The sequence below is a fragment of the Lepisma saccharinum genome, chromosome 14 (genome assembly GCF_977018435.1).
Source record: "Lepisma saccharinum chromosome 14, izLepSacc3.1, whole genome shotgun sequence".
Lineage (NCBI taxonomy): Eukaryota > Metazoa > Arthropoda > Insecta > Zygentoma > Lepismatidae > Lepisma > Lepisma saccharinum.
In genome coordinates, this window is record NC_139242.1 from 56,503,710 (window position 1) to 56,520,226 (window position 16,517).

General features: G+C 37.4%; 1 protein-coding gene across 4 annotated transcripts in view; it reads left to right on the forward strand.

Annotated features, from left to right (window-relative positions):
* The window catches only part of LOC145998913 (carbohydrate sulfotransferase 4-like), a 186,565-nt gene that overhangs the window by 67,430 nt on the left and 102,618 nt on the right, over nt 1-16,517 (forward strand). Inside the window, exon 1 of one of the 4 annotated variants that reach the window (XM_083135672.1) lies at nt 7,577-8,167. The exons of 2 other annotated variants lie outside the window; for them this stretch is intronic. In XM_083135672.1, the coding sequence (XP_082991798.1) occupies nt 8,130-8,167 (38 nt within the window). In that variant the 5' untranslated portion in view covers nt 7,577-8,129. Of the gene's footprint in view, nt 1-7,576; nt 8,168-16,517 lie in introns of those variants that run through there. One more of the 4 variants, XM_083135668.1, reaches the window with a different exon arrangement.

The following is a 16,517-nucleotide window of genomic DNA, read 5'->3' on the forward strand; positions in this document are numbered from 1 at the left end:
AGATAATTATGGATATATTCAAGAAGATTATGGATATATTCAAGAGGATTATGGACAGAACCAAGATAATTATGGATATATTCAAGAGAATTATGGATAGAATCAAGATAATTATGGATATATTCAAGATAATTATGGATAGAATCAAGATAATTATGGATAGAATCGAGAATTATGGATATATTCAAGATAATTATGGATATATTCAAGAGGATTATGGATATATTCAAGAGGATTATGGACAGAACCAAGAGAATTATGGATATATTCAAGAGAATTATGGATAGAATCAAGATAATTATGGATATATACAAGAGAATTATGGATAGAATCAAGAGAATTATGGATATATTCAAGATAATTATGGATAGAATCAAGATAATTATGGATAGAACAAGAGAATTACGGACATATACAAGAGAATTATGGATAGAATCAAGAGAATTATGGATAGAATCGAGAAGTATGGATATATTCAAGAGAATTATGGATATATTCAAGATAATTATGGATATATTCAAGAGGATTATGGATATATTCAAGAGGATTATGGACAGAACCAAGATAATTATGGATATATTCAAGAGAATTATGGATAGAATCAAGATAATTATGGATATATACAAGAGAATTATGGATAGAATCAAGAGAATTATGGATAGAATCGAGAATTATGGATATATTCAAGATAATTAAGGATATATTCAAGAGGATTATGGATATATTCAAGAGGATTATGGACAGAACCAAGAGAATTATGGATATATTCAAGAGAATTATGGATATATTCAAGAGGATTATGGATATATTCAAGAGGATTATGGACAGAACCAAGAGAATTATGGATATATTCAAGAGAATTATGGATATATTCCGAGAGATTTATGGATATATTCAAGAGAATTATGGATAGAATCAAGAGAATTATGGATAGAATCGAGAATTATGGATATATTCAAGAGAATTATGGATATATTCAAGAGGATTATGGACAGAATCAAGATAATTATGGATATATTCAAGAGAATTATGGATAGAATGAAGATAATTATGGATAGAACAAGAGAATTATGGATAGAATCAAGAGAATTGTGGATAGAATCAAGATAATTATGGATATATTCAAGAGAATTATGGATATATTCAAGAGAATTATGGATAGAATCGAGAATTATGGATATATTCAAGAAAATTATGGATATATTCAAGAGATTTAGGGATATATTCAAGAGAATTATGGATATATTCAAGAGAATTATGGATAGAATCAAGAGAAGTATGGATAGAATCAAGAGAGTGATGGATATATTCAAGAGAATTATGGATATATTCAAGATAATTATGGATATATTCAAGAGAATTATGGATATTATCAAGAGGATTATGACAGAATGAAGAGAATTATGGATATATTTAAGATAATTATGGATATATTCAAGAGGATTATGGATATATTCAAGAGGATTATGGACAGAACCAAGATAATTATGGATATATTCAAGAGAATTATGGATAGAATCAAGATAATTATGGATATATATACAAGAGAATTATGGATAGAATCAAGAGAATTATGGATAGAATCGAGAATTATGGATATATTCAAGATAATTATGGATATATTCAAGAGGATTATGGATATATTCAAGAGGATTATGGATATATTCAAGAGGATTATGGACAGAACCAAGAGAATTATGGATATATTCAAGAGAATTATGGATATATTCAAGAGGATTATGGATATATTCAAGAGCATTATGGACAGAACCAAGAGAATTATGGATATATTCAAGAGAATTATGGATATATTCCGAGAGATTTATGGATATATTCAAGAGAATTATGGAGAGAATCAAGAGAATTATGGATAGAATCGAGAATTATGGATATATTCAAGAGAATTATGGATATATTCAAGAGGATTATGGACAGAATCAAGAGAATTATGGATATATTCAAGAGAATTATGGATAGAATGAAGATAATTATGGATAGAACAAGAGAATTATGGATAGAATCAAGAGAATTATGGATAGAATCAAGAGAATTGTGGATAGAATCAAGATAATTATGGATATATTCAAGAGAATTATGGATATATTCAAGAGAATTATGGATAGAATCGAGAATTATGGATATATTCAAGAGAATTATGGATATATTCAAGAGATTTAGGGATATATTCAAGAGATTTAGGGATATATTCAAGAGAATTATGGATATATTCAAGAGAATTATGGATAGAATCAAGAGAAGTATGGATAGAATCAAGAGAGTAATGGATATATTCAAGAGAATTATGGATATATTCAAGATAATTATGGATATATTCAAGAGAATTATGGATATTTTCAAGAGGATTATGACAGAATGAAGAGAATTATGGATATATTTAAGATAATTATGGATATATTCAAGATAATTATGGATATATTCAAGGTGATTATGGACAGAATCAAGAGAATTATGGATATATTCAAGAGAATTATGGATAGAATCAAGGAGAACAAAGTTGTACATACGCACAAGATAAGTAACGGAGATTGAGGACCAAAAGGAAAAAAGTTTGGTTGTTCATTTTACAGAACAAGGTCCTAATGCAACTTTTACAAAAACGTTCCGATTCTGTGGACTTGCGAGCAGTTTCTGCACTTTAAATCACGCAGAATCCGATTGGAAGGAAGTGGAAAATAATCGAGAGATAGAAGATTAATCCACTTGCACTCGGGGGTAAAAAAAGGGGGAATAAGCATAATGGGGAATCATTTGTGTCTGGGTCCTTCTCGAAAAGTTATTTGTGTCGTGCGGGGGAGAAAAGGGATCCTCCGAGGAATTGAGGCGAGAGGGGGAGGGGAAAGGTCAAATAGAGTTCCACCTCTTTTGTCTAATCGACTTCTCCGCAAGGGGACGTCAAACGCTGTTACATGTGCGTGGGTACGATTCGCACAGGAAAGGAAGTGTACTGCTCCACTCTTCGCTCCCCTCTTTTCTTGGGCGCTGCCAGAATCATCTCCAGTCTTACCCTTCCAGTGTAGCCAACTGGCATTTCTGAATAGTATCCAGATTGTGGTCGCGCCCGCAAACTTTTCTCTTTTTGCCGGTGCTATGCATCTACGACACAAGGGGGCTTCCACGCCGAAGTGACAAGCGACGTTGATCCTTTCAATCTGTAAGAACAATCACTGCAGATGCGCGAACAGAGACCGAAGCAACACTATGCACGCCATTGAGAAAACAGCTGTTCGATCGACACGCAAGAATCGCTGCTTGACGTATCGCTTCTGTTCGAAAGGTTCATTTTACTTCTGAAGGTTGTTTTCCAAGAGGCACGTGTTGCGTATAGCTTCGGTATGGGAACTCTCTAAATCTACGCACAGACTGTGTGATAGACGTAGGAAATGTAATGTATATATGTAACGAACGTGGACTTAGCCATGGTCGTAATCAGTGGCGGCGATTAGAAGGGGAAAGTAATGGTAGTTGCCACCCCAATTTTTGTAACTTTTTGCCCCTGTAAAGTGAGCTCTTAATGTTAAGCCTTGTCTACTAACAAACTGTCCTTACCCTCCCCCCAGTTTTGGCACGCAATCTCGTAATCAAAGGGTTCGATGATCGGTTGAGAACAGTGGCGGCGATTAGAGGGCGATGGGGTCAATTGCCCCTCGCTATTCTAAACCTTATCTACAAAAGGAAATATACTGTTGTTGCCCCCCCCCCCCCAAGTTTTGGTACCTGCCCCTCCGGTTTTGGAACCCAATCGCTGCCACTGGTTGAGATATATTGCACAATGGTTCGAATCGCACTTGAAGCTGTAGGTTCAGCCTCGATCAGCCTGCTGCACCCAGAAGTGGACTTTAAAACACACTTCTAACGTCTTCGCCTTGTAATCAAGAGGTTCCGAGTTCGATACCCGGTGGAGGCACATTCCACAGTGGTTCGGATTCCACTTGTGCATAAAACAGAGGGGGGGAAACTTTTTGACAATGGTCGTTGTAGAAATAAAATAGAATTATCCTGCATTTGAATTGTCCAAGAAATGTGAGAAATACCTTCCGTTTTTCTTTTCAGTTATGAACAATTTTATGCAAAGAATAAAACAATATATATGAGATATTTTCTCGTTTATTAATGAGAGACTACTTTTGTCTCATGGTGGCCACGAAGGTTTCGTCTACATTTTGCCCATTGCCAACAATTGATGATAGAAAATGCGAGAATGTTTTGTTGTAAATGAGTCCACACCATTGGCAAGAAGCAAGTGCAACGCTATGACTGCTGGAGAGTGTTTACACTTGTCCAGGCTTGAGTTAATTTTGCCTACGTAAACTGTATAAGCTTTGATTGATTGATCTATTTTACTTTGCTTCTTGTGCCACTTTTGGCTAATTTGCGAAGGTGGCGATGAGTGATGATATGATGAAATTGATGAAGGGAAACTCAAAGAACACCCATGCCTCGGATTCGAACCCTGGCGTCGTAGCGCGATGTGCTAACCAGTCCGCCACGAGGGCGGCAACTGTATAGAGTAAAGACGCCTAATATGAGGATGGTCCCTAATATGAGATAGCGGCCGATCTCGCATATGTGACGCCACAGGCAATCAATGACTCATCAGAGACATAGCACTTGGCAACTCTGTTAGTCTCTGAGAAAATGTGCTGTGGTCGTTGAACAGTGTAGATGTAGGACGTGTTGGAAGCATTTTGTCAAGGCAGAATATTTTGCAGAGGTGGAAAACATTGCGGGTTTCGCAGGTAAGTAAATTGGGAGACATAAAATCATTGATGTACAGTTAAAGGTAATGAACCAAGCAGTGTGCTGTCAGATTTTGAAGATTCTTGATTGCAAATTTAAATGAAAACATGGCGGTTGTTTATTCGTGTACCTATGCTCCAAATATGAGACAGTGAGTGGTTCCCAATACGAGATATGTCTCATATTAAGGTAGCTTAGGTTTATAATGTCTCAGCACATCGAGATTAAGTGAATGTTCTGATTTAGGCAAAAGTATTTTTATGATGTGTAAAGGACCCGAGACCACCTGAACAACTAGTGTTACTCACTCACCTTAAGCAGACAACCAGTTCTTCCACCAGAAATTGAAGATGCATTGGAGTCATATTGCATAGAAATGGATAAAGATACTTTGGACACTTCATGTGCATGCAGGTGAAGTGACCAGGTGCCAAGACTAGTGTGCTTCATGTATCGTATGAATTGAAATAACCAGTGCTTACTTCAGTGATGACTTACTTGCAAGTGAATGTAGTATCTCATATTAGGACCCCATTTTCTCAAACTTCATTTTTACATAGTTTTGTATTTTGTATCACTATGTTTTTCAAGAACATTCTAGGGCAATTTTAGTTATTGAATTTCAACAACAACATGTCTGGCCATTGTATGCATTTGTCACATTCACATTGTTACATCATTGTTGGCTGTAATTGTCACATAAAAAAATGTGTCTCATATTAGGCGTCTTTACTCTAAGCCATGCAATGCAATCTACCAATAAAAGCGACGGAATTGTAGCAGTAGCCAGGTGGATATGGAAGATGCAAATCACTTAAGCCTGAATCACACGGAACTTTATTTCCAGTAGGAATGCCCTAGTTGGAGCTGGACTGGCTACCCATTTGCTAGTTTTCGCCTCACGATACTTGTTACCGAACTTGTCGATAGTCTTTTGTTCCCGTAAGACATTGCGCAGAGCAGACAATCTCTGTAAAGGTGGAGTACCAATTTGAAGAATGTTGTAGGAGAAATATTGTTTTGTGCTTTTATTAAAAAATAAAGGTATGGACTAGAAATTGGCTCGAAAAAAATATGGTAATCAATGCGTACCGAACAAGCTTTTTAATGAACTCGGGTATGAATATTCATACATGAGATATGCAGGATTCATTCGCAAAAGAAAATAAAAAAAACATTTAATACACTTCACTTGTAATTATAAGGATTTTCATTTTCGGCTAATCATATTTGTCAGGTACACATCTCATCGCTTTGCATATATACCTATATAAGTAAACATTAATGAACTGAACACGAATGCACTGCGAGTCATCTCTTTCCTTTTTTTTATCGAGAAACTAACAAAAACAACCAACACTCGGAAACCACAGACAAGAAACTCTCCTTTGCAAACTCACAGATTATCCTCACATGGCCAAACTCTGCTCTGATTGGCTGTTCCACAGAATCCAGTCGAGGAAAGCCAGTAGCAATTAGATAATGCCCTATTCGTCCAAACCAGTCAAGCAGTCAGCCGTCACATCCGGGCAGGTAGCCAGTTCAGCGCCAACTAACTGGTGATCCAGTTCCGTGTGATTCGGCCTTTAGAGACTTTCATTCTTATTACTTGCTATAATCAGTGGGCAAGCTGGGTTACCTTTAAAAAAATCAGTGAGGTTTATAAGTATATTAACGTTAAGAGGGTTCAATATTGAACATGTCATAAAGGGGAGACACAGTTATGGTGTGTAAAATAAAATGTATGTAGTGCGCACAGCCTACGGCTCGCACAAGGAAAGGGAAATGTAAATAAGTATAATAGAAATACAATATTTCCCAACAAATGGTACTAGAAGTATCACGATGCAGCCCTGTTAATTTATATAATCACAAAGCGCCCCTACTCGCAAAATAACAGTAAATATTTAGTTTTTAAAATTTGATTTAATTATTAATTTGTTATGTGTATATCAAACCAAAACCTAATGGGACACCATGACTCATTTTATTGCATAAGATAATTGTTGGGAGATACATAAGACAAAACTATACTGCCATGCTCCCTTAGTTTTTCTTAAACGTATTCTTCCTGGAATTTATGAGCTGAGATATCTATTAGTGTTATATGTTGACTGTGCGTTACTGTTATACATTGTTGTACATGACGACGACGATAATAACACTAATAAGAAGAAACATCTATTTTACTATTTATTTTACCGCTGAGTGCTAGAAGACAATTGGATTTACTATATTGAGCTGATTGCTTCAGAACTTTTACTATAATTTCTTTCGTGGTAAAGTTGTTCATTCAACATCTTTTAGTACTCAATCACCGTGTAAAAACATGTAAAAATATGCCACATATGAAATAGAAACCCAAGCTTGATATCTTTACAGACGAACAGCTAAAATCAGCTTTGGTCAGCACGTCACGTATTTATTATCTGCAGTGCAAAAAACGCCAATAGCACCAAACCTAACCTACCTAACCTATTCATATATTTATTTCTGCTATTACATGCATACGTCAGTAGGTTAGGCAGGTCAGGTAGTGAGCGCTCTTAGCATTGTTATAGCTGTCGCTAGCCTCTAGTTTTTTACAGCTTAATTTCATTGTGAATCAAAAGAGAATTAAAACAAGTCGTCTAATAAAGCATGTGTTTGTTGGTGATAATAATATGAACTAGGCTGCGAGCCGCATGTATTTTCAGGCACTTGGCAACACTGCGCCGCCTCTCTCACCCAGCCTACAAGCTGTCACGTTAGGAATCGGATACACCCGATCTCGCTTCGGCTGCGGTCGGAACTGCGGACCGGACTAGCGTAAACTCGCCCCAGCAGTCATAGCGCTTTCAGACACGTGCTTGCTGGCAATGTGGTGGGCTCGGGCTGTGTCAGCTGCAGGGGCATCGACAAATTCCTGTGGGCGACAGAATCAAACAGAAAACATTCACAGGACCGACCAGATGGAGTTCTTTCGATGCGAGCAGTGCTGCGGAATATTGTGATCGTTTTGAAATCGAGTGAGAGATAACCAAAGTGCCTTAGTGCTTGTCTTGTTTTCCCGCAGTGAAGTTAACTTTCGGGCCAAGATTTAGGCCTATTTATGAGCGTGGGATCCACTAATGTTTGGCTTCGTCTTCATTTTAATCACTGTTGCCAGTGTTCGGTAAGAGACGTCGTCTGCATAGCGTTCTTTGTGTGGAAATATGTCAGACAAGGTGACCTACAGAATGGAGTGTAGGAAAAAGTTCTCTGCCCAGGTTCTTGTTGCCGTGTTGACAATGGGGTGAGGAGGAGGAATTCAAGAGGGGAAGAGGAAAGCTGGAAGGAGGGGAAGTGCTTCAAAGAGTCCCCCTTTTGGAAGTTTTTTCGTGCCCTGAGGGATGATGTATGAGCCACTGGAAGTTCAAAGGCATAGAAGGTAAACATTTTGTCTTTATTTACTTTGTCAGCAGGACAGAAGTCGAAAGCCTTCTTGTGGGATATGTTTAGTAAGCAGTACTGTAATTTCAAAACAAACCAGTGGCGACGCTAAAAAGAAGGGAGTTAGAGTGGCAATAGCCCCTCCGTACCCCGAGTTTTTAGAAATTGTTTGAATTCATAAAACTGGTTAAACTTCTAAGAGTTTCGTGTACCCCATCTGCCAAATTGGCCCCACTTAAAATATTCCTGGCATAACTACTGAGAATAACAAAATATTGTCTAGTTGCGCCAACTTACACGGGCGGTGGGGCTCGAGCCTAGCCAATCATTTATTACGCGTTTCATAACTATACACTTAAAATTCTCAGAACTTAATTACTGTTCATAATAATTTGTTAGATCTCCAATTTGATACTTGTCAGTAAAGGACGTAATTAGACTTACCAAGTACTAAAAATTAAATAATGAAAATATACTTGTGGAGCATTTTGTTGTATGATCGAGACTATTTCCGCCGACTTGCACGAGGGCAAGGATTAAGTTGGGATTGAAGATTTATGCACATTACTACTTAGACCGATATATATAAAATATTAATCAGGAACTTTACTTTCATTAACTGGATTTAACATCCTTTTTCCTTGTTAAGTAATTTTTTTTTATCTTTGACATCAATTTCCTTGCTAGTACAGTTGTAGTTGTGTTATGGTTATTCTAATGATCTTAACTACGCATAACTAAATAATGAATACGTGCTCTTAAATCTTTCTTTATACCGTCTTTTACCTATTCATGTGATGTGATATTAACAATTAATTAATTTACCTATTTTATTAATAATAGTAGTGCATATTGAGCGTTTCAAAGTAGTACTTAGTAGGTATGGTCTTTTTTTACCAATTGAATATCACTTTTTGACATACTTTGACAATTTTTTGTCGATGTTTTAGCGTTTAGCGATGTTTTAGTACAAATTTTCACCATACTCATTTTTCCCCCACTCGTACTTGGTAGGTATATCATGATGTTACGTGATACAACTTAACCTATCCTTTTTTTACGATTATTTAATTTTTTTACGATCCTAAGTGATATAACTTAACCTATTATTTTTTTTATTTAGGTACTGTTTGAACGTCATTATTTGAGGATCATATTTTGTAGGTATCCTCTTTTTTTATCAATCGAATATCACTTTTTGACATATTTTGACAATTTTTTGTCGATGTTATAGCGTTTAGCGATGTTTTAGTACAAATTTTCATCGCACTTATTTTTTTCCCCACTCGTACTTGGTAGGTATATCACGATGTTACGTGATATAACTTAACCTATCTTTTTTTTTTACGGTTTTTTTAATTTTCTTACGATCCTAAGTGATATAACTTAACCTATCATTTTTTTTATTTACGCACCGAACTAACCTACAAGGGGGACTCCGTTTGTTTTAATATTTCAGTATTATAAGGTTTTCACAAATTTTATATAACCTAAAATGTGTTGGATGTTGATTTTTAGTATGTGGCAATTTTTTATGAATTTAAAACTGCTCCGTGACCCTCTCGTTCTTCACGTCGTAGGCGAAGGACTTCTCTGCAATCAGGATGACGCTGCATAGGGTATCTTCGGGCAGCGCGTCGTGGAACTCGCAAACACCCACTCTACAAAAATTCTACTATATGATCTTTCACTGGCTAAGCTAACCTACAAATAGGAATTGGCAGCACTGACTTATAAACCCACTGGGTCTTCTTGGCATGTTTTTTCATGATGTGTTGCCAGGCTATTGGGCATCTTGGCGTATACAATGTATATATTTTGAGGGGGAGGGGTTATAGCTTTTTATGCTGTACGAATACTAAAAACTTGACAGTGACAACCAACAGAGTAAATAAACCTACATGCAGAAACTGGCAACACTAGTTTCTGACAGTGAATTTGAAATAAAATATTAAACAAAATACATGAGTAAGCACTGTGATTACAAATAATACCAGTGTTATGCCCCCAACTCCAACTGGGCAACTGGGGGAAATAATTGTACAACAATTTGTACCTAATTGTACAATACTTGTACCTAATTGAGAGAGCCTTCTCGTAACTTACTTCATGCACAATTTATATGATTTTACAACTGTGAAAAGAAAGCATATGTGTTCTGTATGTACACATTCATTCTTATTTTTCGAAGTTGAATGGAAGCACGTGTTTTTTACGTTCTCGTAATACTGACCTTGCCCCAGTGATTTTAAATTGCTTCCATCCGGTATTTTTTCTGTGCTATTTCCGCGTGCACGCAACATTCGCTTTCAATAGACAGAAGGAGTTTTAGTATAGCAGGCTCCGAGTTTTACAATTTATTAAATTAAACAATAATTTATGTAAGAATATACTTGTACTTACCGAACACAAAATAATAAAAGCACATGTGAATCTTTGCGTGCGTTCATGTTATATGACGACTGAGTAAAAAATAATGTTGACTCCCCGAAAGATAAAAGTTCCCGGTTCGACATCAGATGCATGCAAATTTTATGTTTTGCTCTCCAAAATCTTGATTTCTATGTTTGTGCTATTTGCCATACAGCAGAGGAGAAGAGGGGAGAGGGCAGGGGAGGGGGTACTATTAGCGCCATCTATTAGCAAACAATAGAAATAAAAAAGTAGGGTCAAACTTTTTCAACACCCAAAAATTTTAAACGTCCTCGTTTAGTAATACGATCAGCAGAAGACGTTTGAAAGAGTACTCTTAGTCGAGAAAGCTAATTGCTAGGGCCCATATATTGCTAAAATGTTCTTTGATTTGCATATTTCTCATACCGCCATATGTTGTTCTAGTTGACTTCTTCCAAAAAATGCTAATTAGCGAGAGTTAATTAAGCAAGGCAAGTAAAAGAAGCAAATAGGACAATATGTGGCGGCGTGGAAATATGTAAAAATTCGACTCGATTCGAATTAAAATTGGAGGATATTTTGCATTTTTTTCCTATAATGTACAAAACATTTACCGTACATAATCTTTTCTATTTACAACAGTATAAAATAAGAGGAGTGTGTGACAATATCCATATTAATTAGGAAGGTATGTTGTATGCTAGGTTAGCTAATTGTGTCTTCACTGTATAGAGGAAAGATGGAAAAAGAGAGCTCTACAAAAACTAACGCTCTTAACAATATTGAACGCCCCGTGAAAATTATATATAAATAAGGCATAAGCGTATTATCTGCTTTCATGTCGGATTTTCCCGACCTGTGAGCTGTAGTGTTTAGGCGACAAGCGACGTGCTCTAATATGATACCGTTGACAATATTGAACGCCCCCGTGAAAATTATATATAAATAAGGCATAAGCGCATTATCTGCTTTCATGTCAGATTTTACCGACCTGTGAGCTGTAGTGTTTAGGCGACAAGCAACGCACTCAAATATTATACCGTTGACAATATTGAACGCCCCCGAGAAAATTATATATAAATAAGGCATAAGCGCATTATCTTCTTTCATGTCAGATTTTACCGACCTGTGAGCTGTAGTGTTTAGGCGACAAGCGCCGCGCTCTAATATTATACCGTTGACAATATTGAACGCCCCCGAGAAAATTATATATAAATAACGCATAAGCGCATTATCTGCTTTCATGTCAGATTTTCCCGACCTGTGAGCTGTAGTGTTTAGGCGACAAGCGACGTGCTCTAATATGATACCGTTGACAATATTGAACGCCCCCGTGAAAATTATATATAAATAAGGCATAAGCGCATTATCTGCTTTCATGTCGGATTTTACCGACCTGTGAGCTGTAGTGTTTAGGCGACAAGCAACGCACTCAAATATTATACCGTTGACAATATTGAACGCCCCCGAGAAAATTATATATAAATAAGGCATAAGCGCATTATCTGCTTTCATGTCAGATTTTACCGACCTGTGAGCTGTAGTGTTTAGGCGACAAGCGCCGCGCTCTAATATTATACCGTTGACAATATTGAACGCCCCGTGAAAATTATATATAAATAAGGCATAAACGTATTATCTGCTTTCATGTCAGATTTTCCCGACCTGTGAGCTGTAGTGTTTAGGCGACAAGCGCCGCGCTCTAATATTATACCGTTGACAATATTGAACGCCCCGTGAAAATTATATATAAATAAGGCATAAACGTATTATCTGCTTTCATGTCAGATTTTCCCGACCTGTGAGCTGTAGTGTTTAGACGACAAGCGCCGTGCTCTAATATGATACCGTTGACAATATTGAACGCCCCCGTGAAAATTATATATAAATAAGGCATAAGCGCATTATCTGCTTTCATGTCAGATTTTACCGACCTGTGAGCTGTAGTGTTTAGGCGACAAGCCACGTGCTCTAATATGATACCGTTGACAATATTGAACGCCCCCGAGAAAATTATATATAAATAAGGCATAAGCGCATTATCTTCTTTCATGTCAGATTTTACCGACCTGTGAGCTGTAGTGTTTAGGCGACAAGCGCCGCGCTCTAATATTATACCGTTGACAATATTGAACGCCCCCGAGAAAATTATATATAAATAAGGCATAAGCGCATTATCTGCTTTCATGTCAGATTTTCCCGACCTGTGAGCTGTAGTGTTTAGGCGACAAGCGACGTGCTCTAATATGATACCGTTGACAATATTGAACGCCCCCGTGAAAATTATATATAAATAAGGCATAAGCGTATTATCTGCTTTCATGTCAGATTTTACCGACCTGTGAGCTGTAGTGTTTAGGCGACAAGCGCCGCGCTCTAATATTATACCGTTGACAATATTGAACGCCCCCGAGAAAATTATATATAAAATAACATACCTGAAAATTATATTCACAGTAGATTTATTTTTTGAGTTTTGTAATTACCCCAAGAAATTCTATATAAAATAACATACCTGAAAATTGTATTTACAGTAGATTGAATTCTTGAGTTTTTGTATTCGCACACAAGAAATTCTATATAAATAACATACCTGAAATTCTATTTACAGTAGATTGAATTTTTGAGTTTTGTAATCACTCCAAGAAATTCTATATAAAATAACATACCTGAAAATTGTGTCGCTATATACTAGACTTTTTGATTTCTGTGATTTTGGAGAAAGCAATGGCATCCACCACCAGTTTCAATCGTAAAAATGATAAAACTGAATGTGTTACTTGTGGGAAGCTAATCTCAAGGAACAATTTATCGGTACACAGGGCAAGATGTAGCGAAACAGGTTCGAGAATTAATCGTTCCTTGCCTTCTAAGCCTTGTGCTCGATGCGGAAAGATGATTAGCATTACAAATTTAAGTAAACATCTTAAAATTTGCAAACCATCGACCAAACAAGGAACATCGAAAAGGAAAATCGATAATTCAGAAACGGAAGCTTCCACTTCCAAACAAGTTAAATTATCTGATGAACGCAAACCAATTAGATCTGCATTCAACCGTCATATTCAGGATTTCTTTTTTACTTCGGAACCAGGCTGCGACATTCTTAGTTTCTTGCGTGAAACAAAAACATCCTTGATAAATATTCTAAAAAATAAATTGGAAAATAATTCCATAAAAGTATACGTTGATCTATTTTCCGAATACGAAAAAGTCGATGGTACAACAAGTATTTTTTATCATCGTACAAAAAACCAGGCTCTTCATTTGGCGGACGTCGAAAATTTGGACGAATTTTATTCTGATCTTTCCAACGAGCTGGTTAACAAACATGACGATTTCGAGGCAGTAGACCCAGTGTCCGGGTACTGGGCCCTCATTTGGCGCTCGAATCATCATTTGGAGCTCAGTGTTGCCAACTCACCCCACGAAAATTTCACCAACTGATATTTTGAAGCTTTTTACGGTGTATGTTAACCTCACAAGCAGTGTTGCCAACTCGGGCGAGGCGTAGCCTTTTATGGTGTATGTTAACCTCACCAGCAGTGTTTTTAACTCGGCGTAGCTTTTCACGGTGTATAATTTTTTAGCTTTTTGTGTGAGTGTACATGTGTTCGGGCGAGGCGTAGCTTTTTACGGTGTATGTTAACTTTACTAGCCTCAGCGTACATGAGAGTTCTGAATTTTTTTTTGAGGCTCGAATCATCATGTGGAGCTAGTCGTAGCTTTTTATGATGTATATTTTGAGGGGCCTAGTGTTGGCGACACTGTGGGTTTTTTTACTGTAGCTTTTATGAGGGGGGTCTATTGCCCTCTGTTTACATCTGGCAACACTACCGTAGTTTGACAGTGTTGTTAACCTACTGGGTTTTTCACTGTAAATTTTCATCAAAGGACCTGAGGGGTCCATGTATTTTTTATGTCTGGCAATACTGTTGGGGGCCTAGTGTTGGCGACACTGTAGGTTTACTGTAGCCTTTTATGAGGGGGGTCTATTGCCTTTTTTTTTATATTTGGCAACTCTATTGGATGTTCCTTTTTTGAGGCTTGGGTTTTGCCAACCCATCCGAAGAAAATTCCACTATATGATCTTTCACTGGCTAAGCTAACCTACAAATAGGAATTGGTAACACCGACGAGTCTTGAATTATTATTTGAGGCTCGTCGGTGTTGCCTACCCACTCTACAAAAATTCTACTATATGATATTTTGAAACTTTTGAATGCAACTTATCGTAATTTTCCAACTGTGGGACCAAATGTTTATATATCGTGATTTTTGTAAACCTCTTTCGGGAACAATGTGTCGCACACACACACGTGCGCGCGCGTGCCTGTATTGTGACGCAAGCAAACAAAAAAAAACTTTGCGTGTCATTACAAAAAAAACTTGAGACCGTATTCTTAAATAACTAACAAAGACAATGAATCTTTTTGGCTTCCGCAAACAGATCAACATGGAGACTGCACCACCAAATTCCAATAACCTCTTATCTTCCGTATTATCTAAACTCAATGGTTTACTGATTGTTCATCTCAACAGCATTTGGACGAAACTGAATGACGATGTGGGCAAGATGTTTTATGTTTTTAATAACAATTTACATTTCTACGAAATTCCGATCGACGGGAAACTTCAAATCACCGTGAATCCGGAAAACGCAGGCGAAATCAAAATTTCTACCGGCAAGAATATTTTTCGAATCAAGCACGACAAGATGCTTTCTAACATTACGTACGATGTGTCTGCAGGAGATTATTTTTACATAGAACTCCTCGGAGATTACGACAAACTTATTCCTCTCTTCGTAGAATTACGAATCGTCTATCCTATTATAAATAACCGTTAACCAAAAATGCCTAACGACATTTTCGGCAACACCAAGCGTGTAGACCACGCAGAAGAGATTCTCATGTTGGACATTCGAGTTAAGAAGTTGAGGACCGATTTGATTGCTTTGCAGGAGACCTTAAACAAAAGTTTAGAGTCGGAAATCGCCACGCTCCAAACGCAATGTCTCGACCCCATTCTGAAAATCGATTCCGAACTGAAAACGCTCATAAAAAATTATGTCGACGTACCTTCTTACGACAACGTTCAAAATATACAGTTGAGCGTGGATTCGCTTCAAAATGATTTGGCCAAATTACAGCAATTTCAATCGAAAAATGAAGATTTGGAAAAATTGAAACTCGAAATCGAAGAACGAACTTCCGCAATAGAAAAGAATTTCTCTGAACTTCAAACCGTCGTGAACGATATAGACGCAGAACGCTTACATGTCGTCGTTTCCAAATTACAAGAAGAATTCACCAGCACGTTGGAAGAAATTAAATCCAAGTTGCAGACTTTGGAAGATACAATGACGAACCTACCATCGTCGGACGAACTGCAGGTCATCGGTAAAAGCGTCGCGAACATAAAAATTCAATTGGAGGCCTATCAAGATTTCGAACACATTCAAACCACCATCGCTACGCTTCAGGCGTCTCTGGAATTGATCAACGAAGAAATTAAAAATATTCACGCTGAAGCGAGAGCGTTGACGAGCATTCAAGACACGTTAAGCACGGTTCAGCATAAAATCGAATATTTAGAAAATTTGAACGTCGAAACGAATCTCGCTCATTTTCATCACGTACTGGACAACATACAGGGTGACTTGGAATCGTTACGGACGAGCGTGCCTTCGAGCGAAGATTTGGAAAAATTGAAAACGGCGGTGACGGCACTATCCGATTCGAGTGACATCAAAAGTTCGTTGAGCGAACTCGAGAGTAAAGTGGCCAATCTCCCCACCTCCAAAGAATTACACGCTTTGAAAAGGAACATATCACTTATGCTGAAACGATTGGAAACGGAAACGGCGAACGTGGAACAGATTCGAGACGAACTTGCTTCCCTGGTGTCGACGCTGCCCACTTCGCAGAGCGTCGCCGACCTTCACACGCAGT